The sequence below is a fragment of the Populus nigra genome, chromosome 1 (assembly GCF_951802175.1).
Source record: "Populus nigra chromosome 1, ddPopNigr1.1, whole genome shotgun sequence".
In the NCBI taxonomy this organism is placed as follows: domain Eukaryota; kingdom Viridiplantae; phylum Streptophyta; class Magnoliopsida; order Malpighiales; family Salicaceae; genus Populus; species Populus nigra.
The window spans coordinates 33298331-33325753 of NC_084852.1; the positions used below are offsets into that span (position 1 = coordinate 33298331).

The window sequence follows — 27423 nt, forward strand, 5'->3', positions numbered from 1 at the left end:
CGTTATAATAATTGCTTTTTCGTTTACTAATGTTAACAAGAACTTAGGCTACGATTGTAGTGCTTGTTTTCTTTGCTCAAACGCCGCCTTCATCGGCGGACAAATTTTCCATGTAAGCTCTTCCACATACCTGATGAATTGATTGCTTGGATGGAGGAGAGTGCGTCTTATTCAATTAATTTAAAATAAAATAACATAAATATCCCTCATTACCCCCCAAGCAAACCCATCTTTTTCTTTTTTTTTTCATGACAAATCCCAACGATACTGATACTTGAGTCATGGATCAGGTAAATTAACTCGTGGGTTAATATATCAACCAGAGCTTTGATTATTATTTTAAAAAAAAAAAAAAAAAAACCTTCTGAAATAACATTTTAATTATAAAAAAAAAAATCATTTTTTTTTTCTGACAGCTAGTCGGCTGTTCGAGATCTTATAACTAAACCTTCAAGTTACAAATTATTAGTTATTTTTATTATTATATCATCATAATTTATATCATCACTATATAACTAAACTAATTATCCCGTAATTATACTAACAAGTAACTACTAACTATATTATGCAATTACGACTGAAGCACCTTGTCTCTTTGAACGATTAAAATAAAAATATATAATTATTCACTTACTATTAGTGGAATCATACAAAATTATCTAATGTTCTTATGATGTAGCTAATAGCTTTACAATTACGACATTCAAGTATAATCCATAACCCTGGCCAAAGGAGAGGAAGATGTTCTCACTAGCTTCTGGTCATCGCGAAGCAAAAGGCTAATGCTTGCTCCGAGGGGAATCACATTGATGGCAGTGTTGAATTAGATCCAAAGGCCTAGAGCTGGAACCCACGTGTACAGAAAGCAGGGGGCAAGGCAGGTGTCTGCTATTTTGTCATCTGAAAAAAGGCTGTTAAATTTTGCAGGGCAACAGTTGATCGTAGAGTTCTATTAGCTGCTACAGACAACAAGAAGAACATTGTGGTAGGAAAACACAGTTGTAACCGGTGGCTTTAAAGGCCGCAGAAGGCAAGAGGAACGTACTGTCTATTATTGATTTCTTCATTCAAACACTGGTACTACAAGCATTGTGGTGGAGATGGGGAAATACACAACACCAGCAGAAAAACACTTTACAGGTCTATTGACCCCCCAAAAAAAAAGAAAAAAGAAAAAAAAAACCATACAATTGATTCTTGATCACTGAAACACTTCTCTTCCTTGATATATCAAATACAGAAATCTACTCCCGGAGTCTCCCCGCACCGCACCTTCATCACTTGCGACAATCCTATTTTCATGGAAACATGGCACCATACTGATAGCCTTTTATTTTCAAAGAATGTAAAACCTGTTTCAACCTTAAATAAACAAACCCAACCTGAGGGGGAAGGACATCCTTCAAGGTCAAGAATGCAATCACAAAAATCTAGGCCACTCTCTTTGGATCACGTGCTGCTGCAACATGGTCCTACAATGCATACAAGATGCATATTATTGTCGATGCAGCAACCTTGAAATACTTTCTGAATATGCTAATTCATCGTTTGTGACACCAGCAAAAAAATTCACAATTGCACCGCAAGGGTTCAAATTTCAAGAAAGGCCTTTTCAGGACAGGAAAGCCCATGATGCATCATAAAGCCTATACCTAGGGCAGAGAAACTGAACTGGTGTTCATCTCCAAACAAATAGGTTGGAAGAAAGAAAAAAAAAATTGGATTGGTTTTCCAGCAAGAAGGACAGGGACAATAATAGAAAATACATAATAACTGCATCACCATGGTCAGTTTGTAAAAGTCTTCATGGATGTTGAAAAATTAAAAACCATAAAATAGACCATGCAATCCTGCTGAAAGCAGAAAATATCACATTGAAGCTATAAAGAAAAATTTTCTGAGAACCTTTGAAACTGATGAGCGAGAAGGTGGCATCCATGCAAACCTTGAAACTGACCACAATAACAGAGAAAAGAACAAACTGACCGCAATATCAGGGATGGATGTGGTGTAGACACTTGGATTATCATATAACTTTGTAAAGCATTTTGAGGCCAATCATACACCATGTTCTTAAGACGACTACTGAAACTAATTCAAATAATCTTAAATAACCAACCCAAAAGAATAAAAAAGCAATAGTCTTCTACAACCACTTCAACTAATAACATGGAGAACCACATGATTTATAAAAATAAAGGAAATTTAAATAAAGCACTACCAAAGATCATGTGCAGAACTCAAACTTACTGAGATAAAATCAAATGCTCTGGTATCTTCTTTTTTAGAGCTGTTCATCGTTGACGTAGGAGCCTGATTTGGGAAGTTCGATTGGAATATATCAGGAAGAGCAGAAGAATATCCACCTCCATCAGTCCCCGAAGCATGACTAACACCAGCATTTTGCACATTTAGGTTACTTAGATGTTGAATGTTGGACATTGTTGCAAGAAATTGCTGTTGTGCAAGAAAATTCCCCATGGCAGCATAATTTATCGGCTGAGAATGAAAAGCTGGGTTCAGCATTATGCCAGGATGCATATTATATGGCACGGTACCGGAAGGATGTAGTGGGTTTACATTTATCCCAGTCGCTGACAAGCCAAGCGAGCCATTCAAAGCATCATTTGTGACCTGATGGCTTGGATTACTGGTTAAATCCGAGAAGAGACTTTCTGAGAACACTGCCGGAGAGGTTACTTGCAGATTCGAGACATTATCATTAATGGACATGCCCGCCATTAAGTCACTAACGCCTGTTTCACTATTTTCTTGCCCCTTTAAAAATTCAGAATTTGACCCAAAGATATCAAATAGCTCGGGTCCATTTTTATTGGCAGGCATATGGTTCTCATCAGCACCTGGTTTATCATCAAAAGTCATCCCAGAAAAGAGATCATCCCCATGCTCCCTACCCTCACTAGTGTGAAATGAAACATCTGCAAAGGGATCTTCATTTTTCTGCTCCTCCCCGGTACTAACACCCGTGCCAACACCATCTCCAAATAGATCATCAATTAATGGGGTTGTTGAGGTCATAGGGTTCACTATATGTTGTTCACTTTGCTTCTTTATAGAATCATCTGTCCCAAAGAAATCATCTGAATCTCCAGTGTCCATTAAGTCAGGCATCTGGACATGAGCTGTCTCAGCCTTTACTGAATTACCTACCATGTTACCAAGTGGTTCCCCGCCCAAAAGGCTTAGCACCTGTCCAACAAAGCCATAATATCAGCAATCAAATGCAGCCCCTTGAACTCAGAAATGAATCTCTATTTCACATCCAGTTTCTCTCATCACAACAGCAGTACGAGTTCACAAAAGAAGTAAATTCTTAGCCTAGCTAATAAAACAAAACTTGAGCTGCTGATATAGAGGCGGAGCAAAAATGGCAGAACAACTAAGATTTGTGGAACCTTACCAGAATCGTTACGTGAAATACATCAAAGTAAAGGATTTTTACCAAGAAGTCAAAAGGAATACCGAGTATATTTAAAACTAAAAGTGGGCATACTTGATTTTCTCCTAAAAAAGAACACCATCCTCAGCTAGTCATTCCTGAAGGAAGTTGAATATGAACTTTATACAAATGAAATCCTCAATGTTAATACTTCTCAATCATCAAAGGTATCCAATTCTTTATTACTTGAAATTTAGTCATCATGTCTTTATTACTTGGACTTTAGTCACCATGTCAAGACCTTGTCACAATTACAGCAATTTTTATAAGACCATCAACAGAACTATGTATCATCTAGATACCTCATTCTATCCTCCATTAATCACGGTTAACCTTCCTGCCTGGAGCAGAAATGAAAAGCAAAACAGCCAGAATTCAAAAACACTTACAAAAGATAAATTACCTTGTTAGCCTTTTCCCTGAGAGAGTTTTGGGGAGATTCAGAACATCTCACGACAGAATCTTTATTTTCGCTAAAATAGGAATATGCAATTGAAAATTGTTCATCATCCTTTCTCCTCAGAATTGACTCAAGTAGGCACACAGCTTTCATGCGAGCCTGAAAAACAAAAATTCCCGGGAAGTTTTTTTTTTTTATCAGAAAGAGATACATTATAAGAAAATAAGCAGTTCATAAAAAACTCTCCAAGAAACAAAAATAATAAATACTGCAAAACAAATTGTACGCAAAGACAATCAAGAAATAAATAGAAACTTTAACCACTATAAAACAAACGACAATTTTAAGCAATTAGGAAAAAGGAGTTCATGTATGTGCGCTGGTGGTGTTTGGGAAAGAGTAATATCATTTCACATCATTAAAAATAGGCAAACATAAGAAATCATGCCTGCCACACAGGAGATTGAAGCTTGGATTCAAGGGCATGACTTAGAGCCAATACATTCAACTTTGCTGCCTCCTCTAGAAAAGCTTGAATGGCATCACGGGTAGGTTGTAGCCGCACACCACCAGATGTCACTATGGTCTCTAACAACTTCTCCTCGCGAGTCTTACTCTCTGTATAGCGTGAGCTGGAGTCCTCCTTTTTTGTTTCTGCATTCATTACTCTCGAGTCCTGGCCCCAAGGTCCCGTGGCCACATTCTTAGAAACTCCAGAACTACCCTGAGCTTCATTGTTCAACTGAACTGGTTGATATCTATCCGAGGAGTCATTTTCTATGGTCAATGACCGATGAAGATTTGGGCTCTTGTAGCTCCCATTATCATTCTTTCTTAACGAATGACTTTGTGTTAGGCTAGTAATTCCCTGCTTGATAGACGCACTACCAAGACCAACTACCTCGGTAAGGAACGATTTTTTATCTTCATATGGCATATCAAAATTCGTATTCCCAAAACCTTGTATTCGTTTGTTAAGATTTTCAGCAGGAGCAGCTGGCTTACCATTCTCCTCAGAAAAAATAGCAGAGATAGTCTCATGAGCTGTATCCCTCACTGCTTTGTTAAGGGCATCCCCCTTCAAAGAATCCATCTGACCCTTGTAATGAAACAACTGACGCACAGCTGCAGAATGTCTTTGCATTTCCCTTCTGAACTCTCCACCAGACTTTCCCACAGCATATTTTATCAATCTCAACGCCTGCACACAATTCAACCATAAAAAAAGGTGCGAGTTTACGAAATTAATCTTAAATGGCTCATTAAATAACAAAATGAAGATCTAAGAAGAGAAGGGAGTACCTTTTGTTTAACAACGGGACTCTTGTGGTCGAGCCTCTTGAGTATAAAGTCGGAGACCTCTTTGACAATAGTAACATGAGAAGACCTCAAGAGCTCACAAATCTCTTCCAATTTGTAAACAGGAGTGACTTTGTCTTCATCAGATGTTGCTCCATCGATCATCCTCGATCTCCAGTACGATTCCACCGCTCTCCTGCTCGAATCCATCTCTCCTCCAAACCCTAAATCTACTTGAATTACAAAGAAATCGAGGATCGGAGATCGAACTCGCGAATTTGGGATTGAGAAATGGACGTGATTAATATATTTAAGTTAATTAGGGTTTTCCTTTTTTAGAGAGAGAGAGAGCTCTAGATCGCAGGGCGGGGGGTCGAAATGTGTAGGGAGAAAAGAAGAAGCTGGTAAAGGTTCTTGAAATAAAAAAATAAAATAAAATAAAATAAAAAAGCCCGAGTCAGATAAGTAGGGGTGACTCGCCGACGTGTTTGCTTAATTTTGGTTGGTCCTGTGAAGGTGACACGAATATTATAGTGGTTTGGGCTGCGCCACCCGCGCAGATTTTTATTTTTTTTTAATTATTGTTGGTGTTTTTATTTTTACATATATATATATTTATTTATTTATTTTGGACTTATTCTGTTTTGTTCAGGTTTTAAAAGCCCAAGGCACAAAAACTTCAGTTACTTTTTTTTTTTTTTTTAATGGAGGAAGATGGGATTTGAGAGGAAACACTTTTCTTTCACGAATTTAATTTTTAATAAGATACTTCTCAACGAATGTCTCGTCCATTGAATTTTCCAAACGTGATATATTTTGGACAGAATTAATTTGTGTTTTACTTATTAAAATTGAATTGATGGGTAATTTTCCTTTTTAATTTTAAAGGAGGCTAGCGATAACTTACTTCTATCAAATATTATTCAATTGAAATAATGTATTTTATTTTTTTGTTTAACTTTTCAAAAATAAATTTTATTTTTAATTTTATTCTTAATATTAAATTATTTTGAGAGGGGTCGTAGATTTATATTTTTTTATTTTAATTTTTAACATTATATTTTTTAAAAGTGAGATTTCATAACTTTTTTATTTTCTTATGAATTTATTTTAATATCGTAACTTAGATTACGAGTTTTACAAGTTAATCTTTATTGATTTAAGTTTTTTTGTTTTTTATAATTGATTTTTTTAATTCATCTTTCAACAATAATTTGTAAGAAATTAATCTTTATAAGTGTTTTTTAATTTGTTTTTTATAAAATTATTTTGATATTATAACTCATGTCACAAGTTTGGCAAGTTGACTCTATTTTTTTTTTAGTCTTTCATAACTTGAGTAATTTTTTAATTGAGCTTCATATTATTTTTTTTAATTTTCTTTTCATAGGTTTATCATCTAAGTCGTGGATTTAAAATGTTGACGTGAGTGGACTTGGTTTATTTTTTAATAGAATATATTCTTAAAAAGTTACCCTCCAACAACTCAACCTTCTTTTTTTATTTATTTTTTTTAATTTTATATTTCAATACGAGGTTATCTATGAATTAGACTTCGTAAACTTTTTCAATATGGTTTTTGTGGAGTTATTTTAGTCTCATAAAAAAAAATTAGTTTCAACCTTTAACATTAGATTTTTCTAAAATAGAGTTTTATAATTTTTTTATTTGTTTTTTTATAAAGTTACTTCAGTCTCATAATCTTTGTTGCGGGTTTAACATATTATCCTAAATTAACTTGGGTTGATTTTTTATTTTTTTTTAATTGATTTTTTTATTTCATTCTTTAACATTGAGCTGGTTGGAAATTGGGTTTCATAATTTATTTATTTTGTTTTCTATGAGGTTATTTTAATCTCATGATCGGGGTTACGGGTTTGCGTGTTTGGAAGTGTGGTTGTGGTTATTTTTCAAAGTATTTTTCAATCAGAAAAGTATGTCAATAATATTTTTTTTAATTTTAAAAAAAATTATTTTTGAGATCAGCACCTTAAGATGATTTGAAAATATCAAAAATATATTAATTTAAAGAAAAAAAAATCAAATTTTTTCAAAAGCGCTTTTCAAATGCAGTGCCAAACGCCTTCCAGGTTAACCAATATTGACTCGTGTAGTTTTTTAATTTTATTTTTATCTTTTAATATTTAGTTGATTAGAAATTGATTTTCACAATTATTTTAATTTTCTTTGTATAAGATTATTATTATCTCATAATCTGAATCGTTGACTTGACAGATTAATCTGAATCGATCCAATAAATCATTTTAATATTTTAAAAAATATATATCATCCAATAGGTTAACATATTAATATTTTAAAAAATATCCAATATGTATTATAATTTGAATTTATTATTAAAAAAATTATTAGAATATATGTTAGCAATACTTGAATGTTTATTTTATATTATAAAAAAAATGATCGTAGCACGGCCAATGATACAGTATTTGCTAAGAATGGAAAGGGCAGGTAGCGTTGAAGGTACATTCATTCATTCATTTATTATGAATAAGTCTATTTTATCTCATGTTAATAATCCCAGGATTACATAGTATTAGAAGGGGAAAATAAAATAAGTCGCACAACACTGTGATTCAAGACACAAAAGACTAGAATAATAAAATAATTTTTTTGTTTTATTGAAAAAAAAACTAACAAAGCTTGTTATTGGAGGAAAAATTATCCAGGACATTCATTAGATATTACCAAATTAATTGAGAATAAATTGATTTGTACACTTTTTTTTTCACATAAAAATGACTTTGATACACTCAAAAAATATATATATATAGTTTTTGTCCAAGGGTTTCTCTATTTTTTCAATATTCTTTGCATAATATAATTATATTAATACCCTTAAAAGAAAAAAAAATATTTTTGAACCTGCAAAAACATGCTTTTTTATCTTTTTATTTTTTCAACATAGTAAAATGACAAAATTAACATTAAAATAAAAAAAAAATCTAATGCTAGTGTCCAAAGGTGTTTTCATCTTTTCTTGTGGTTTTTTCTGTAATATCTAGGTTTATTTAGGTGTCATTTGTTAATTTAAAAATATAAATATTATTAAAAACAAAAAATTTGTTGACGTGTATAATGTCATCTGACAATTAAATATCACCTTCTATGGTGGTGTTGGAATCATCAAGGTGACCCCTTCATGATTTGGCGGTGTAAGCTGTCAACACACTTCTAGTTTGTTGACCTTTAGGTCATATATATATATATATATCAAAGTTGAAGACTTAGTTGAAAATAAACTTTAAACTTGTTTTATACAAAAAATACATCAATAAGTATGAATAAAGTCCAAGAAGAAAGTAAAATGAAAACTTAGTTTAAATATTCATTTTAGTACTCAAAATGTAAATCTGCATACCCTACTTGATAATACAAATTAAAATGAATGCACATATTTCACTTTTCATGTATTTAAAAGGATTGATAAAAGTGTTCTAAAAATTCACTTAGGATTAAAATTAATAAATCTGGAATTTTACATGAACCGATTAATCGTTTGGTGATACCAAATGAACTAGCAGACCACTTGTTCATCCATAATGAACACCTAAGAATTCTATAGGAACCGGTCGATCGATTAGCTTAATTAATCTAAACCAATCGACTATTTCAGTCGTCAGTGGATCTATAACAACTAGTTTTTGCTAGAAACATATAAATAGCTTCTTTGATTGTAAAATTAAGGAGAAAATCCAAACTTATATCATATATAAGTTATTTTAAGAGCAAAATCACTTCAAAAATCATTAATCCTTAATCATACTCATATTTGTATATTGAAACCTATATAATCTTGCACAAGAGTATACATTCACATTCTCACAACACTTAAACACTTTCTAATACATTAAGTATTATCTAATGAGATATTAAGATACTTATATTTTTAATTGTAAAATCCACCTATTGAGAGAGTAATTCCGGGATAAAATTACATTTGTAAACCTTTAAAAGTTTGAAAAAAACTTTTGGTGAGGTATCGTCACTAAAAAAAAATCTGAAAGAGTGAATATTTTTAAGTGGTGTGAAAAAAACTGGGTATGGATTCATTAAATGATAATTATATCTTTTGATTTGGATTAGTGAAAGAATATAATTCTCAAGTATAATTTGGTATTTAAGGTGTGGATGTAGACTTGTCAAATCATGTTAAAAACTAAGTTTTCAATGTCTCTCTCTTATCTTGTATTTTAAGCACTTTAATTATATTATTGATTATTCTATTTAATTGAATTAAATTGTATTATTTGTTAATATTAATGGAACATCTAATTCACTCATCTTAGGTGTTATTGTTGTCTTAATCCTAAAACAACACAATTTGATGTTAATAACTTTTATTATTATTATTTATTCTTTTTTCTCTCCTTGATTTTCACACCTAACCTTTTAAAATTTCAAGATAACCATATGATTGTTTTCTCCATCAAATTTAGTTCTTGTTATTTTAATTACTATTTATTTTATATGAAATAAATTATCAAATTGGATTTTTTTTTAATTTCATCTTCTTTTAATTTTTTTCATATGTCAATTTTGGTCTCCATTCTTTTGTTTACTATTTATTTTATTTAAGATAATTTAAAAAGAGTTGTTTTTGCGATTTCATCCTTCATTTTTTTCCTATCAAATTTAATTCTTATTGTTTTAATTGCTATTTTTTTTACTGATAATTTTTTTAAATTGATATTTATTTTTTGATTTTATCTTTTTACATTAAATTAGATGGGGATTGAGATTCTTGATTGGGCCCGTATCTAGAATTTCATATATTACAAAATTGAGAAATTATTGTATATTTAAGAGATTTTCCTGAGCTTGCTTGTTTTTTTCTTTTTTAATTTTTTTTTTAATTTGTCGTTTAGCATTTATTTAATTGGAAATTGAACTCCATTATTAAATTTTTTAAAATTTGTTTTCTGTTAGATTTTTTACTTATTTTGAAAATAATTTGAGTTATCTCGCCCTTCAACATCATACTGTTTAATAATTAAGTTTTATAATTTTATTTAATTTATTTTTTATGGGATTATCCCTGTATCACAACCAAGTCATAGGTTTTGCATGTTGACTTGGCTGGAATTAAGTCGGGTTCTTCTTACCTTTTTTGGATTATATTTTCTCTCTTCAATTTTATCCTTTAATATTTTGTTTACTTTGTTTTTTTTTTTTCATTTTACTTTCTATAAAGTTATTGTGTTCTCATTTAATTTTTTCTTCGTTATTAAATAAGATATTTTGAAATTTGATTTTTTTAAATAATTTTTTTATTTTTATTTTATCTTTTAATATTTGATTGATTTAAAATTAGTTTTTATTCTCTGTTTTTTTTTTAACTTACTTTCTATGTGGTTTTTCTAATTTTATACCCATGATCACATATTAACAAATTAACTTAGATTTTCTCAGGTTTTTTTTTGTTGTTTTTTTCTTGAGAAATGATTTTTTTTATTTCACCCTATTTTTATTTTTATAATTGAGCTTTAATAATTTTATTTAATTTAATTTTGATCTCAATTTTATTTTGATAGGTTAACAGTCCGATTGCATATTTAACATACTAATCTTAGATGGGCATGAGTCGGTTTTATTGACTTTTTTTGTCATGAGTTTTTTTCGCTTTATTTATCATTGTATTTTTTATTCATTTTATTAAATTAATCAAGTTTATTAAAATTAATTAAATCAACGACCAAAGTGGGTTTTTTTTTTTAAAAAAAAACACACAATTATATTGGCACGGGCCATCTAGTTTTATCTGAATGCGTGCATCAAGGAAACCCATCAGGAAACGCTTGGCAAACTAGTATCACAATTCTTCAAAAGAAGGAAACAAACAAAAGAATCAAACTCCTAATGATAGGGGAAAAAGACAGCAAATTATTAAAGAAAAAGGACCTGGCCAAGATCATGATACAAATCCAATAAGATACCTAATTAGCAACCGCACTTGCAGCATCTACAGCATCATCTGATTCATCCACTACCATCTCATTTCTAAAGAGCATTTTAAGGTATGGAAGCACTCTAGGAAGCACAGGCAAATCTGCTATGTTTACACTCATCATATCAAAAGCAATGCATGTTTTATGCATATGCGTCTCATCAAATACAGGAATTTTTGGATATCTTTGGCTGAAGTGGGTAAGGATGATGCGGTATGCACCAGCCGAGTTTCCCACTTCTATGGCTTCCTCTGTTGTGCTGTGGTTTCTGGCTATAGCTTCCTCCACCAATGCATCCTCGAAAGTTGCCTGCATTATTATAGAACTAGCGGGGTCAATATGAATAAGTACTGGTGAGCTCAACACACTGCCAAGCTGCATGAGCACCTAGGGCTGTAAAGCAACTCTGTAATATAATTACATGGAAAGTATGTGAGCTACACACTGCCAAAAACTGAATAAGCATCTAGGGCTGTAAAGCAACTCTGTAATACAATTACATGGAAAGTATGTGTACAAAAAACATCCTCTGCCGTAATTTGTTAATAGTTTCTAAAACCTGTGCAGTCAAATTTACAAAATTCACACCCATTCTTTTTCCTATTTTAATAATTCAATACTTCATCTAGTTGCTAATGACCACTTATTTGACCACCTTTATCAAACCAATAGTGTTTTGAAATATTAAGAATTCTCAACAAAAAAAAATGATATATTAATCAAATACAAAAGAACCTGATAACTTGCCTCGTGTACGAGAATGGTTGCTCCACGAGATGCTTCTACCAGTTCTGGACAAGGCCTGGTATCACCTGAGTACACAATCTTCCAACCTGGTATCACTTTTCCAACAGTGTTGATTCTCTCCGCAGCCTTCAAGGCAATACCAAATGCCTGAGGGCAGTGAACAACAGGAAAACTAATCAAAGCCTCCAGCCCTGCTTCACTGAGCATCTCCTTCAATCTCTTCAGACTTGGAAAAACCATGCCATTATAAACTGGACTGCCAGGTCTCTTCCAATAACTCTGCATACGGTTTCCTCTGGCAAACAAATTTGACTCGGTATTTAGAGTAGGATTTTTCATCTCTGCAAAATTATTTGGACTTCCTAGAGACATGTCATCCTTTTTTGATTCGCTATCATCCTCAAAAGCAACCCATGAAGCTTCAGTGGTGCTCCTACAATCAATGAATTGCATATCCAGGTCTTCTAGTCTTTGATATGCATCTAGAAATTTCTTGAGCTGCCAAGGCCCCACAACAAGTACAGGTTCATGGGTCATGCCTTTTAACAAGTCACGTCGCAGAGCAAGTATTCTTGCTAATCCAGTATGGTGATCTGCATGAATATGAGAAATCCAAATGCATCTTAAATTTCTCACGGCATTATCAGCACCCTCCACACCATACCTGTTGTCAGAGTACACCAATCATAATAATTTAAAATATGAAGAAAATAACTTGCAATAAAGCAACATTTAATCATAATTTTTTACAGTGTTACCTTCTTTTTAGTTGTCCCAGGGTTCCTTCCCCACAATCTAGGAGCAAACTTCCTTTGGAGAAGAGATTAATATAGATAGAAGTAACATTTCGGTATTTAGAAGGCTGAGATGATCCCGTCCCCAAAAGGACCACCTCCAGGTCATCTCTCCTTATATTTTCCAAGCAACTAGGAAGAGTATTCTCTTCCAACCATGGCTCTTCGGTAAAGATCTTATTACCCTGGATAGCATTCATGTCTGCTTCCAATCCTCCAGGTCCACTCCAAAACTTGCGCACCTGTTGGGCAGCATCCACAATCTCTGGAATCTCAGTGAGCAACTCATTGATAATTTCTGAGGGAGCCATCAAACTTGGAATATTAGATTTGTCGAAGCCAAGATGAGCATGAGGACGCAAAGTGAACTGTTCAGCATAGAGATGCGCAACAACCATGTTATAAAAAGGAAGTGGCATCTAACTTAAGTAATTGTAAATGTAGATACTAAAAAAATAATAAAATTAATTTTAAACATTCATCAACTCACCCAATTTATGGACTAGAAAATTGGACAATAACCAAAAGCATTTATCAAACATCATAGGTGTTGTTTGAGATGGCTCAGGAGACATATTCAGACAAAAAGGACAAAGTTCTTGAAAAGTATGACACCACCAAATCATCTAGGATCACAAGTAAAAATAGAGGGGCAGTCAATATAGCCTTCAACTAGTTTACAGGCTCATAATATGCTGCGAGTCAGATCAAAACATTTTTTGAACATGAAAAAATTATCCAATCCACAATGAACTATCTGGCTTTGTTATTAAACTTGACCCAATGAGTTAACCTTGAAACCTCTCAATTTAACTTCATGCCTAACCCGAGTTTAAAATTAACTCGTGGAGGAGTTGCCTCGATGTAACCTAATCGACTTGACAAATTCAAAAGCAACCTGAATTATCATTAAAACACATGGTTTGACTTTAAAGAACATTTTAAGATGATATCTTTTTTATCGACTCTAGCTTCTCGTCTTAACACACCAAACCCACAACCCGGATCATGAATTTCACTAGGTTTTACAACTTTATTTTTTTTAATTAATTTTTACTTAATGATATGATAACAAAAATAAATACTAACAAAATTAAACATTAATCAAATACCATGATATTTGTTTGACACTGTGATAACCTCATAAAAAGCAAACTAAAACAAATTATAAAAACCAATTTAAAATTAACAAAATATTAAAGGATGAAATTGAAAAAATCAAAAGAAAAAAAAAGTAAAGATGAAATTATAAAAAAAGGAAAAGGAAAAAAAAGGGCTAACTCCTTCAATGTTCACCCATTCTTTTAGTTTTTAGCTAGTTTACAAAGAAGCGTTATGCTATGGGTTGGACCAAAAAAAATTTAACATAAAAAATGTAAATGCCATAGGAAACTTTTTGACATTGTTATTAAATTTTGCTCAACGAGTCAACTTTGAAACCTTCAAACCTGGCTCCTTGCCTAGTCTGAGTTTCAATTAAATGGTGGGAGTTGCCTTGGCGTGACCCTGTTAATTTAACAAATTCAAAGACAACTTGTGGCTGGTAAAAACATAATTTTGCTTTAAAAAAAATCAAGATGACATCTGTTTTTTTTTTAATATTGAGATGACATATTGGATTGACCCGGGCTTCGCAGCTTCATCCACCAAACTCCTGACCCGAGTCATGGACTCCACCAGGTTTACTAACTCTATTTTTTAAAACTATTTTTTACTTAATTATATGGTAACAAAAATAGACGCTCACAAAATTGAACACCAACTAAATGTCAGGACATTATAAAAAAAAGAAACAACATGAAAAAGAAATGAAACTGAAAAGAAAGGGACCAAATTGGAAAAAAGAATAAAAAAGGAGGGGCACATGCTTCACTATTCATATATTTCACCCTAGTTTGTAGTATAATATAATTCTCAAAACATCATTTCCAAAGTAATTGCTTGGTTATAAAGTTTAAGTCACTCAATCTAGTTGGACATGGAACACAAACTACATGAAACTTGGAATTGGATATGAAATGTAGTTGCTAATATAAAGTATAAACTCAAACTTTTACCACCGCATGCATTCAATGCACATGTTTGATGAAAATAACCACAAAGCCTTTGCATTATGTTAGGAAGATGAAAAAGAAAGCTTTTTGATTTAGCAAACAGTGAATCGCATTCTCGAACATCAAATCACAAGGCTTTTGCAAAATGAAAAGGTTGTACTTACCTTGAGGAGATTCTCAGCTGATGTGTTTTCACACAACTTTGAGACACAACCCTGGCATGTGGAAAGAAAACCAGCAATTTAGTTGAAATAAAACATTTCCAAACAATAATCATCAACTACAAAGAATGTCTAAACAAACCTCGCCGGAAAGAATTGAGTCTGGTCTTGAGTTGTTAAGATGTGTGAGCGACCAAAATCCAGGAGCTGGAAAGAACTGAGGACACAAGTAATTAAGTCGTGCTGCAATTCTTGCACTGGATTTTAGAATAGGAATTTCCACATTCTTCCTGAAAAGAGCAAGAATGCCCAAAAAGAACTGTTCAGTGCACAGACAGGGGACATTTTTCTTTGGAGGAACCAGTGACAAATCACTCACATTTCATGTCCTGCCATAATGTGCTGGGCTGAACCAAATTTCTTCATCCACTTCTGATAAGTGGGGCTGCTTGTTACAGAAGCAGGACTTAGATGAATGATGCAATTCACAGTCTTACCACTTTGTGTTGGGTTACCTGAGAAATCCACATAGTAATTGTTGAGAGATTCCAAAGATAACAATTCCTGCACATGAGATTCTGTAGGGCAGTCAACAAGTAATACAATGGGACCAGGAACAGAAGGGTCCATCACATCACTAGGATGAACCTGAAAAACAAAAAAAAATATACATGTCAAAACATGGAGCAAGCAGCAGTATAGGAGCACACAATAAATACACATGCCAAAACATGGAACAAGCAGCACTATAGGTACTGTGACAGCAATTAGGCAGTCACAGTTTTTCTTTTCTTTTCTTTTCTTTTCTTTTATCCTTGACTGAGGAACCCACCATTATACTTTGGAGGTCGGACATCACTGATCTTCCTGATTGCAATTCCCTATATTTCGGCCCAGGTTTCAGACCAAGAGCTTTAGCTTTTTCTGGGTCAAATTTGCCCATAATCTCTGGCAACTCACAAAGATATATCACAGACATATCTCCAGGCTTTAGAGCAGATCCTTGTGACTGGCTTGGTCGTAAGAGAATCGCTGATATTTTGACAATCTCATCATTAATAAGAACAATGGGGTCTATAAACTTATTTGCATCTACCAGACCAACATTATTGGAACCAAAGCTCTTTGTGTGAACCATGGCAGCATGGGGAATGAAAGACTTCATTGCATCAACCAAATACTTGAGATCTGATGGACCCCATATGTTAACCTTCACAAAAACATAAACTGCACTTTAAAATATAATAGACAATAAATTATGGGAAAGAAAGTCAATTTAATACTTACTGACATTCCTTCTTCACCCATGCCAGCCAAAGTTAACAGCAAACCTGTTAGGAAACTTTAACACTTAGAATTTAGGGGCTGTAGCATTGGCGCATATTAAATGTCCAGCCAGATATCAGTAAAAATTGGTTCTTGAAGATACATCAAGATTTTATGCATTTTTTAGTTATGAATTACATTCATAAGCATAATGAATTTGCAAGTACAATGTGGCAGCTGAGCTACAAGGACACAAACCTGGAATTCCACCAGCTGTTTCTGAGCAGACACGAGAGAGAAATATGTGATCTATCTGAAAAAGATTAATAAATAAAAATATCATCTGACATAGAGAGAACATTCACCTATTGAACACAAATGAAACTCAGGAAGGCCATATTAACATGTGCTTGTGAATGCCTGTGCATATATAAATAAACTAGTAAGCATCTAAATATCTTTTGAGCTATCGCATACCTTCGATAGTTTAATCTTATGCTCCGTGCAGAATCGTTGCAATCCCTGAAATAATAGTCGTAGGATGAGTGAATAAATCCAATTGCTATGCATCAATCTCCTCACAAGAATCAAGGCTTAAAAATATTTACTTCCTCCATAAAATGAGATTATCATCTTAGAATGGCTTGAATGTTAAAGAGGGACATTAGACAATGCTTTGCTGTTAGCTTTCCAAAGTTAGTGGTGAATTAAAACTAAAAGGTGAAGTTGCTCTAAAGCTATGTTTATTGAAAGAATAGCATAACTGGCATTTAACACCATAATGTCATTAGAGTTTTAGATCCAATACTCATTTGGAGTGAAGTGATTCCATTTTGGACTATCTAAAACATCTGATAGTTATAGTCCACTGTCTCACTTGCTTAAATTCAGCTATTTGATGATTCAATATATTGCAACTCTATACATAAACAATGAAACAAAGGATGGCATGCATCCTAAGTTCCCATTTCAGTCCCTAAGATTCTTGACAAATAGAAAGGTGGCAAAAATCATAAGAGGAAAAAAAAAGGCAACCTTCAACAAAAGATCACAATCTCATTGAGAACATGTTAGTGGCAAAAATATAAAGGAAATCCCATTGATAACCTCTTTAATCAGTGAAGTTCACAATAAGGATGCTCGTATTCTCATTTGATTGCATGAAGTACCCACATGTTGCTAGTATGTTCTTATAAAAATTACACAAAATACTCATTGATAGAATTATCAATATGAATTATTCAGTCAGGAAGAAAGGCCAGATAGATCCATCGCCTATGATGCTGACAGTCTCCAGTTCTAAACTCACTAGTGATGAAAGTATACAGCTAAGACATAACAACTTCCTTTTCTAGTTATGTAGAGCTGAGACCAAGAATTCATCACCTGGAAGAACAGGCGAGTTAGTTTCATATGGCAGTTCTACAAAATATATCATAGTACAGGGATAACAGTTAGCTAGAAAACAAGGTTTTACCAGATAAAAGCAAATTGAACCTAGGATTTACAACCAATCCTAAACTATCTAAATCCCGTAGGAAGCGAAACAATCCTGACCATGGGGACTATTCTTCTTCAATAACGACAATTTGACCACACATGAACAAATAAAAGAAGTCAATTCGGTTTGTAAAAACAAATTGATACTTAAAACATGAAAAAAAGAAGTTTCTGACATTACTGCAGAAATGGAATTACCTCTCCAGCATTAAAAATAAACCTTTGCTTGTCAAAGAAGAGCAAGACAGAAGGTGAAGTATCCTGAGTGTCCATTCCAGTCCCAAGAATCTGGAAAATGTAAGAACGTCCTCCATAAATAAAGTAATTCAAACTAAAATATATCCATGAAACTGAAATAAAGACTCCTTGTCTTTACTTAAATTCTTCAATAAAACAAGAAAGCCCCTCAAAGCCAAAAGTGTTACCTGCACATAAGAAATAGTATTGATAGGATTGAGCTTTCTGACTTTCAACTGTAAATTCCTTTTAGGATTATCTCTACCCTCAGCCCTTTTTTTATTAAACCCAAAATTCTCCTTGCCACTCTCGTCCATTGACTGCCCTTTGTCTCCGTCTCTGGTCTCTCTAGACGTAGTTTTGCTTCTGCTTCTGAAATTAAGAGACGGGTGGTTTGGCGTGGTACGGTGTCGTCGTTTTGGATGAGGAGATGAAGAAGAGAGGATGGTGAGTAGAGAATAAGGTCTGTGTTTAGAAGAGAAGGGGAAACGGGAAGTGGGATTTAGAGGGGAGAGGAGGAGGCGCAGATTTGAGATGTGGGACATTTGTATTTCTGTGTTTTTGTAGGGCTACTATATAGGGAGGGAGATTTGGCGAAGGGTTTTAGTTTAGAGCAAGGAAGAGGGAGTTTCGAGGGTGTCTGCTTTTTCCCCGGGGGTGGGGGTGGGGGTGGGGGTGCAGCATTCTTGATTCTTTCTCTACTTCTAGCGATATAAGTGAGTAAATTTTGTTGCAAAAAAAAAAAAAAAATTGTTTTATAATAAGATATATCCTATTTATAAAAATATTTTACTTTTAATATTCATTATTAAAAATTTAACTATTTTTAAAAAATAATTAGTTATTATTTTTTTTACTCTACATTGAGTGTTAAAATCAATAATGTTATAATAACTCTAGTTATAAAACATAAATAGACTTGATGAGTCGACCTGGAACCGAGCAACCCAAGGTCTGGAGTAGTCCAGATTTTTTTTAAAAAAATAGTGGAATGATAGATTCGGATTAATCTGGTAAAAAAATTGGGCTAACCTACAACCTGGTTAACCTAGGGTAAAACCCAATCAAAACCTAAATAAAAATTTTGGATTTTATTTTGTCAAAACAATGTTATTTTGATTTTTTTTTAAATGAGACTGACCCTCTCAACATGTGATCTAGGCTTTGCTCTAGGTCGACCTCTAGTCAGGTTTTATAATTATAATAATAATCAATTTTATCCTTACATATATTAATCGGACAAGTTTAAAATTAAAAGTTTTTTTTATAAGGATATTTTAAAGATAAAAAATAAAAAATATTGTCTATGAAGACATGTCTCATCCATAGTTATAAAACCCTACTCGAAAGTCAACCCGAGATAAGGTCTGAGTCACTGGTCGGGAGAGTCAACCCAAGTTTATCCAATATTTTTTTAATAAATATCATTTTTGCAATATAACTCAAAACCATGGCCAAATTTAAAACCCAACCTCCTATAATATCATAGTTTTTAGGTTAAAGTTTCTCCTTATCCTTTATCAGCCCATGTTCTGGTAATAGCCTCCTTTTACTCCTCAATCTATTTCTTTTAGCTTTACTTCTTGTTTTAAGTGGTAATGAATGTAATTTCTCACATATCTAATACGTGTGCTCTCTATTAGAACAACTTTAAACTTGTAAATCTCATCTCATACAATATTGACTCTCTTCTCCATTCCTCGCAGGCAATTGATTTTCACTATTAATATAACTTCTCTTTATGATACCATTATAGGTTACAACCTTCTCACAAATTAAAATTTTTGTTTGTACTAACTTGAGTATTAACTCATTAACTTGGTTTCACTCTCTTTGTATTTTTTTCTATAGGGATGAATTTGTTGCAGGGGATGAGAAGGAGGTGAAATGATACAACAAAGAATTGATTTTAATGGAGTTATAAAGTGGAAAAATGTAGTGAAAAACTTGCAACAATTAGTGATGAATATTGCAATAGGAGAGAAACTAGAAAGAACACAAGATTTAATATGGCTCAACAATGTGTCTATATCCATAGAAGCAATGAGCTTTTGGTAAACCCCGGTTGAAAATTAGGCAGAAATGCAATCTAAGTGCTTATAGAATAGATTTATCAGAAGTATCAAATAAGCATTAGAACAAATCTGTGAGGGCGGTAAGGTCCAAAGTGAACAATATCTAGCAGGTTGGGTCAGGCTGTGACATTTGGTATCAAAACCGGCCTCACTGGTTGTCCGGTTGTGCCGACAAGGTCGTCAAGCTCCTTAAGGGGGGTAGATTGTAATATCTAACATCGACGGGTGAGGATATGGTAGCTGGCCTTATTAATAGTGTTGGTGCTAACTTGTCAAACGCGTTTTGAGGTCATGCGTGGTCACCAAAAACAAATCCGTAAGGGTGATAAGACCCAAAGCGAATAATATCTTGCAGGTTGGGCCGGACTGTGACATTTGATATCAGAGTCGGCCTCACTGGTTGTCCGGTTGTGCCGACGAAGTCGTTGGACTCCTTAAAAGGGGTGGATTGTCATATCTCATATCGGCGGGTAAGGATAAGGTAGCTGGCCTTATTAACTTGTCAGACGCGTTTTGGGGCCATACATGGTCACTAAGAACAAATCTGTTAGGACGGTAAGGCCTAAAACGGACAATATTTGATAGGTTAGGCCGGGCTGTGACACTATTATTTTCACTATGTTGAAAGAAGGTTACATAATATGTATTTATAGTAAACCCTAAACCACTCAAGGAATTCTAGTCGCCCAAGGAATCTTAGTCGTCCAAAGAGTATTAATTTTTTTTCCATAATACTCCTTTACATTATTACGAGGGCATTTTCCCCACACCTCCTAACTCATTCTTGGCAACAAAACAAAAAATAAATCCTAAAAAGGTAGATGATGTCGTTATGCTCTACTATACTTAGTATGCTTCACTTCAGCATCTATCTATAAGCCATAAACTATAACAATCTTCATCTTGGAAAATATCCCCTCTTATGAGAAAAGGTAGGGAAAACTTCATCTGAAACAATAAGTTGGGACATCTTTCATGTAGCATTTGAAGACATTAATTAAGTTCAAGCAATACTTGAACTTATTTGTGGTAACGAGCTTTGTCAACATATTTGTTGCATTCTTAAAAGTGTGAGCTTTCTCAAGCAACAATTCACTAGAAGAAACCAATTTTTAATCTTGTGAAACCTCACATCTATGTGCTTGGTCCTTACATGATACACCTGGTTCTTTACTAAGTAAATGACACTCTAACTATTACAATACAACTGGAATCCACCTTGCTAAATACCTAGCTTTTTGACCAAGCCTATATAAGCCATAAGGTTTCTTTAGCAGCCTCAACCACTAGCATATATTCTAACTCGATAGTAAATAGTGCAACTATAGACTGAAACATAGACTTCCAACAAATAGGTCCTTTTACAAGAGTAAATACATAATATGTGGTAGACCTCTTAACATCCTTAGAAAAAAAAATATAAAATAAATCTCATAGAAGCAGATATCATCGCTTTGCATCACTCGATACACTCTACTCTGACATTTGCCTATGAGCCATAAACTACAATAAAAAAGGACTGAGTTGATCGTGCTTCGACATTGAGGTATTTGGAGAAGGTGATACGATTCAGCCTATAGTTCAACCTTGGGCTACTCATGATGGGGATTCGGTTGGGAGCTTGGGTTTAAGGGGAAAACCATTCAACCAAGTAAGGGTTTTTCCTTGGGTTTTAGCTTGTATTTCATTTAATCAAATTGGGTTTTCACCTTAGGATGCATTTGACCATATTAAGTTTATTGGTGTTGATGGATTTAACCCAATTATGAAGGAGTTGGTTTCAGCTAGATCTAAATTGGGTCTTGTGGATGTGCATGAGCTTGAGCTACATGGGTTCTAAAAGTGGTTAGGATTAATTGGGGTGTTGGAGTCCTTTTCTTACAAGGATTTGTCAAAAATCTTAGCTAAGTTTGGGTTCATAATGGGTGGTTACAAGGCTGAATTGGAGAGAGATTATTATATATCCATATTGGACAAGGATTCCATACCAACATGGAAACTAGGGTTGAGCAAAAAACCCGAAAAACCTATTAAACCGAGAAAACAAAAAAAAAAATTAACCGAAAAAACCGAACCGAGAAAAAAAAATTAACCGATTAGAAAACCCAAAATAATTTCTAGTTCGGTTTCAGTTTTAAATGCCTAAAACCGATTGAACCGGAATAAACCGAACCGGTTCAACCATAACTCTAAAAAAAAACTATAAATAGATAGTATAAATAGCCTCTAACTTTCTAAACCCTAAAGCAACAATCGCAGCCGCCTGCCCCCCCCCCCTCTTGCCTCCCTGCATTATCTTCTTTATCACTCACATTATCTTCTCTCTATAGCATGTCAAAAGCCTTTTGACCACTGTGGAAAAGATCAATTTCAAAGGATTCATTTCACCTGCACGTCTAACATCTTTATTCACTGGGATCACCATAACTAAACCTAGTGAGTCATGTTTCGATGCTAATCCCTTTTTTGAGTTGCAAGTTGCAACAAATTCATGAACTTCACCTTTTACTTCAATAAAGCTAAACTATATCCAGGATCTATCTATCTGCTTCTCTTTCAAAGAGAGCCTTTGCTCTAGTTTTTATTTTTCGTGATATTTTGTGGGTTTTTGCTTTTTTCATTATGTTGTAATCTGCAACTTTGGTCGTGCTTGTATTGTAAATGGAATTCAATCATGTCTCATGTAAACTGGAACAAGTTCTTGAACAGCAGAAACGGGATTTGTTTCTGGGTTTCACCAGTTTTTGAACAACAAAAACCAAACCAAACCGAACTGAAATTGGTCAGTTTGAATCGGTTTCAGTTTTAAATTTTAAAAAATAATAATTTTAGCTTGGTTAATTTTTTTATGTAAAAACCAAACTAAACCGAAAATGATCACCCTTAATGGAAACCAAGGGGCGGCAACATGTAGGAGTAAATTTACTCATTTATTTTTCCATTACAAGCAAGGATTCCTTTCCTTACAAGGAGAACAAAAGACGACCATATTTTAAGAACTTTCCTTGTTGTTTTCTTTCCTTTCTCTTGTAGAATTTCCTTACTTTAAAGGGAGATTGTGGAAGGCTTTAAAAAGAGAAGAATTCGGTAACTTTCTTTCATATATTTTTTAGCATTAATTCGACCAAAAAATGGAAGAAGATCAAACATTTAAAGCAACATATTTCAAGCATGGAAAGAGGTCTACAAGGGGCGATAAGCATACATTATTCCTATACAAGTAAGATACATAAGGAAATTAATCAAGCAAGCAACGGTTTTGGGGCTGATTGTTTCATTGTATTATTTTAAATACTTTACTTAGTTTTTATGTTGTTTTAAGTATTATTTGAACTATAATATTTAAGTTTAGATTTTTAAGTTAAGTTAGGTTTGTTTTGGCTCAAATTAATTCTTTTAGATCTGTTTTAAGCATTAGGCTTGTGTTAGCTGAAAGCCTAATAGTTTGCAACACAATATAAGTCCATTAAAGTTAATTATCTTAGGACTATATATTGTTTTCCTTGTTGTAAATTTCAGTAACCTTTAAATTAATAATATTATTTTGTTTTACTTGAAGCAAACGTGCTCTTTGCTGTGGAAAAACAAAAAACAAACTAACTTATCAAGGTATAATTGATCATGTGGCGCCAATTTAGAAATTTTAATACATCTGGTTTTTAGTTGCAGGTTAACTCTGGATCAAAGTTCTCAAACTTGATTTTCAGCTTTTTTTAGGGAAGTATCATCTTCGTTGGGGGTTGTTTGACCACATGATCAAGAGGTCTACATCAGTTGGTATAAGAGTTAGGCTCCAGAATTAGGCTATATCTCTTATTTCTTGCGTTTTCGTTTCTATGTTTTTCTTAGTGTCAATTTCATCATCGTCCTTGCATCTTTGTTTTCAGTCAAAATCCTAAAGATCAGTTTTAGTTCTATTTATTTTTTTGCTGCGTGATTTCTTGTTTATTTTCATTATTAGTTTTCTTCTTAAAGAAAAAAAAAAGAATTACACACAACATACATCAGTTGGGTTAAATCTGCTCTGATTTATTGTTGTGTTTTTGTTTTTTTTTTTCTTTTAACTAAATATATTTTATGTTCTCGTTATATTTATTTCTTCTCTTTCGAGGCAGTATCCAAATGTTACTTTAAAATTCAGGTATAAAAAAAGTTTGTGCCTAAACTTAGACGATACATGTAGTAAAATATATATCATTCATATTAAATAGATTAAAGGGAAAACTGAAGTGAAAAACACAATTAAAGTAATAAATAAAGAAATCACCAATTTTAAACTTCTTATTAATAACTTTGTAAAATATTATCAACTACAATAATGGTTAAATATATTTTATTTTTCAACTTATTGAAGAAGAAGAAAACAAGGCAATTAGCAAATAAATAATAAAATTAAAATTTTTGTAAAGATAAAAAATAACAGGAGAAATTGATGATAATCTCATTAGTATGCACAAAAACCACACCTTCTACTAGGCTTAAGGAATGTATGAAATAGATGTACGTGATTTTAGTAATATTAGAATTCTTTTAATGCATAGATGGTTTTTTTTTTTTTACCCCATTAAATAAAGAGGTGGATTTAGTTTTAAGCTGGTACAAATTTTCTTCGTAAAATAAAAAATAAATATATGGTTCGATCTGCTTGCTATATAAAAAACCGCTCCATGTATTGTCAAATCGGTCCAACTTCCAACCCAATCGACCACTGCCGCAATTTGGTTTATTATATAGCTATAAATTATATATTCTTCAAGGCTTAGGTCAACTAGCTGGAGTAGCTCAGTTGGTTAGAGCGTGTGGCTGTTAACCACAAGGTCGAAGGTTCAAGCCCTTCCTCTAGCGCTTTCATGTCCCTCTTTTTCTATCTCTTGCTTTTTTGAAGCATATCTAAATTCTAAAACCATGGTTTTTATTTTTTATTTAAAAAATAAATTAGATTGCAATATTAAATAATACCAAGCTAATTCTGAGAAGTATAATTTAATTATTCAGATTCTAAATTTATTTTTTAAAAATTATTAGTTTGAATCTCACAAATCTTAAATTTACTAAAATCTAAAATCATTATTTGAAAATTTACATAATTATTAAATTTAATACTCCTAAAATTAGTTAAAATACATTTAAATTAATTCAGCTACCTCGTCAATCTAAAATTAAAAAAAATAAGACCGGGGCTAGAATTCCAACAGCAACAAAAGATGGGCTTGATACTGCCTATGATCAAACTTTTGTCTCCAATCATATAGGAGGATAAGATAAATAAGAACCACCACACAACATCTGCTAAAACCCCTTCCCTTCCCTTCATGCAAAATCATCTACCACCCTCCCAATCCTGAAACATCAACAGGAAGCATGGGCAGTCTCCAACTTAACTCCTATGGTTTAGCCCCTTTCCAAGTTCCCACCAACAAAAGCCTTAAACCCTCAAGACATACAATTAGTTTTAGCCCCTCTAGACTTAAAATCCGCGCCGTCAGCACTGTCCCGGAGAGTTCATCCGAGGCCAAGGAGCCAGAAGAACCACCTTGTGTCCATCTTGCATTTGTTCATGTAAGAAAGACGCATGATTTACTAATATTAATCTTCGCAACTTGATATGCAAATCTCTGTGTACTGTTCATGGTGTTGGCTGTTAACTTCAATGTGGCATATGCTTTTGTCGTCGTTGCAGTCTGTGTTGCTCCCAGATGGAACCCCCGATGTGCATTTTCGCAATGCTCCTGGGGGCCAGAAACTTAGGGATATAATGATGGACACAAATATTGAGCTTTATGGACCATATGTAAGTCTATTTCATTCTTCTTCACTCTCTTAGGTATACATGATCCATATCAGATGCGGTGCTTTTCAATGTCCTGATGTGATTTTCCCATATCAATTTTCCAGTCTCGAGCCTTGCTAAATTGTGGGGGAGGAGGTACCTGCGCAACATGCATGGTGGAGGTATATATCACTGATAGACTTAATTTTATATGCTTTTAGCTCTCTTTTTTCTCTTCTAATTTCCCCTTCTTTCACATCAAGTTAAAGCATTTTTTGTGAATCAACGAGGTCTATGGAGCATCCTTGATTCAAATGTCAGGATCAAAGAACAAAAGCAATAGCTCATTGCTAGACTAGGCTTAAGAGGAAACTCCCCACTTGGCTAACAATCTTTTCTTAACTCCTTGGCTGCTCTTAGGTTATAGAGGGGAAAGAGCTGCTTAGTCCTCGTACGGACAATGAGAAGGAGAAACTCAAGAAGGTATGCAAACTCAGTATAGCAGTAATGCTTTCAGGGACTGAATTATCATTTTGTTTGAATATTTATGAAATAGCTGCACATGAATGCTTAAGATATATGATATATGCAAATGGGTCTTGAGATTACGTGCTGTGAATGTGATTGGAAATTGAAATGATGCTTAAAAAATCCCTGACTTCTATGCCTATGTGTTATTTGTAGAAACCGAAAAATTGGAGGCTTGCTTGTCAAACCACAGTTGGTAATCCAGATTCTAGAGGACTGGTTTGTGAAATTTCCTGGCAGTCTTCATGAGTAAATATTTACTTTGAATCGAGTCCTTTTTTTTTCTAATTATTTTATTCCCTACTCAATCCATGCAGGTTGTCATCCAACAATTGCCAGAATGGAAAGCTCATGAATGGAATTATGAAAAACTATTGTTTTCTGAAATGTTGTCGGAAATTCAATCTGATTAAAGGAAAGGAAAACCTCAATTTAGTATTCTAACTATCTATTTATCTTCAATATAGTCCCCAAACAAAATATCTCTCTCCATTGAGTCCCTCGTGTATTAGAATCTCTCAATCCAGTCCTCTTGTCTAAAATCATAACAATTCTTACTCATCCAGAACTTGATCGGTTTATAGGATGCACAAAGATGGGTAAGATAGGAATGCAAGTCCATAAAAACTGCAAAAGCACAAGCCAGCTTGCACAAGAACATGAGAAGACTCTTAAAAGTTGCAAAGTTGCTGCAAAATGAATTCAAAACAAAAGGCATACAGCTAGTCATAATAAGATAACTAGGAGATGTATGTTTTTGTATTTTAGAAGTATATTTTTTAAAATTTAAACCCAAATCAACTTATATAAATACCTAAAAAGATTCTTAAAAGTTACAAGGTTGTTGCAAAGATGAATCCAAAACAAAAAGCAAACATCATGTCATGATAAGACAATTTAGAGATATATATTTTTGTATTTTAAAAATATTTTTTAAAAAAATTAAACACAAACCAACTTATATAAGTATTTAAGAAGATTCTTAATAATTGTAAGGTTGCTGCAAAGATGAATCTAAAACAAAAGGCAAACAACTGGTCATGATAAGATAATTTCAAGGATGTATATTTTTGTGTTTTAAAAATAATTTTTTTAAAAAATATTTTTTTATTTTAAATTAATTTTTTATATATTTTTAAATCATTTTAATATGATATGTTAAAAAT

General features: G+C 33.2%; 3 protein-coding genes and 1 non-coding gene across 6 annotated transcripts; 2 read left to right on the forward strand and 2 right to left on the reverse strand.

The window, feature by feature from the left end:
• Positions 1-603: 603 nt before the first annotated feature.
• Positions 604-5591, reverse strand: LOC133671239 (protein MODIFIED TRANSPORT TO THE VACUOLE 1). Of its 2 annotated transcripts, none has more exons than XM_062091946.1 (6): positions 5163-5591; positions 4309-5061; positions 3864-4019; positions 2251-3210; positions 1383-1472; positions 604-900 (listed from the first exon to the last, which is right to left on the reverse strand). In XM_062091946.1, the coding sequence occupies exons 1-5, from the start codon at positions 5367-5369 to the stop codon at positions 1431-1433; spliced, it is 2118 nt and encodes a 705-aa protein (XP_061947930.1). In that variant the 5' UTR covers positions 5370-5591; the 3' UTR covers positions 604-900; positions 1383-1430. The 2 variants fall into 2 exon arrangements, with proteins under 2 accessions (XP_061947930.1, XP_061947922.1); XM_062091938.1 differs by lacking the exon at positions 604-900 and adding an exon at positions 1030-1292.
• Positions 5592-11040: 5449 nt separating this feature from the next.
• Positions 11041-18550, reverse strand: LOC133672285 (tRNase Z TRZ3, mitochondrial). The gene is made up of 12 exons (XM_062092666.1): positions 18073-18550; positions 17846-17935; positions 16625-16669; positions 16406-16460; positions 16169-16212; positions 15714-16091; positions 15261-15529; positions 15024-15171; positions 14885-14935; positions 12631-13034; positions 11873-12536; positions 11041-11434 (listed from the first exon to the last, which is right to left on the reverse strand). Exons 1-12 carry the CDS (start codon positions 18427-18429, stop codon positions 11114-11116), a joined length of 2826 nt encoding a protein of 941 aa, XP_061948650.1. The 5' UTR covers positions 18430-18550; the 3' UTR covers positions 11041-11113.
• Positions 18551-24730: 6180 nt separating this feature from the next.
• Positions 24731-24804, forward strand: TRNAN-GUU (transfer RNA asparagine (anticodon GUU)). The gene has a single exon. It is a non-coding gene; the product is annotated as a tRNA-Asn (tRNA).
• Positions 24805-25192: 388 nt separating this feature from the next.
• LOC133671254 (photosynthetic NDH subunit of subcomplex B 3, chloroplastic) lies at positions 25193-26701 on the forward strand. 2 transcript variants are annotated; one of them, XM_062091971.1, is made up of 6 exons: positions 25193-25518; positions 25640-25750; positions 25855-25911; positions 26150-26212; positions 26414-26476; positions 26575-26701. In XM_062091971.1, exons 1-6 carry the CDS (start codon positions 25321-25323, stop codon positions 26668-26670), a joined length of 588 nt encoding a protein of 195 aa, XP_061947955.1. In that variant the 5' UTR covers positions 25193-25320; the 3' UTR covers positions 26671-26701. The 2 variants fall into 2 exon arrangements, with proteins under 2 accessions (XP_061947955.1, XP_061947963.1); XM_062091979.1 differs by having other exon boundaries at positions 26414-26453.
• The last annotated feature ends 722 nt before the right edge of the window (positions 26702-27423 follow it).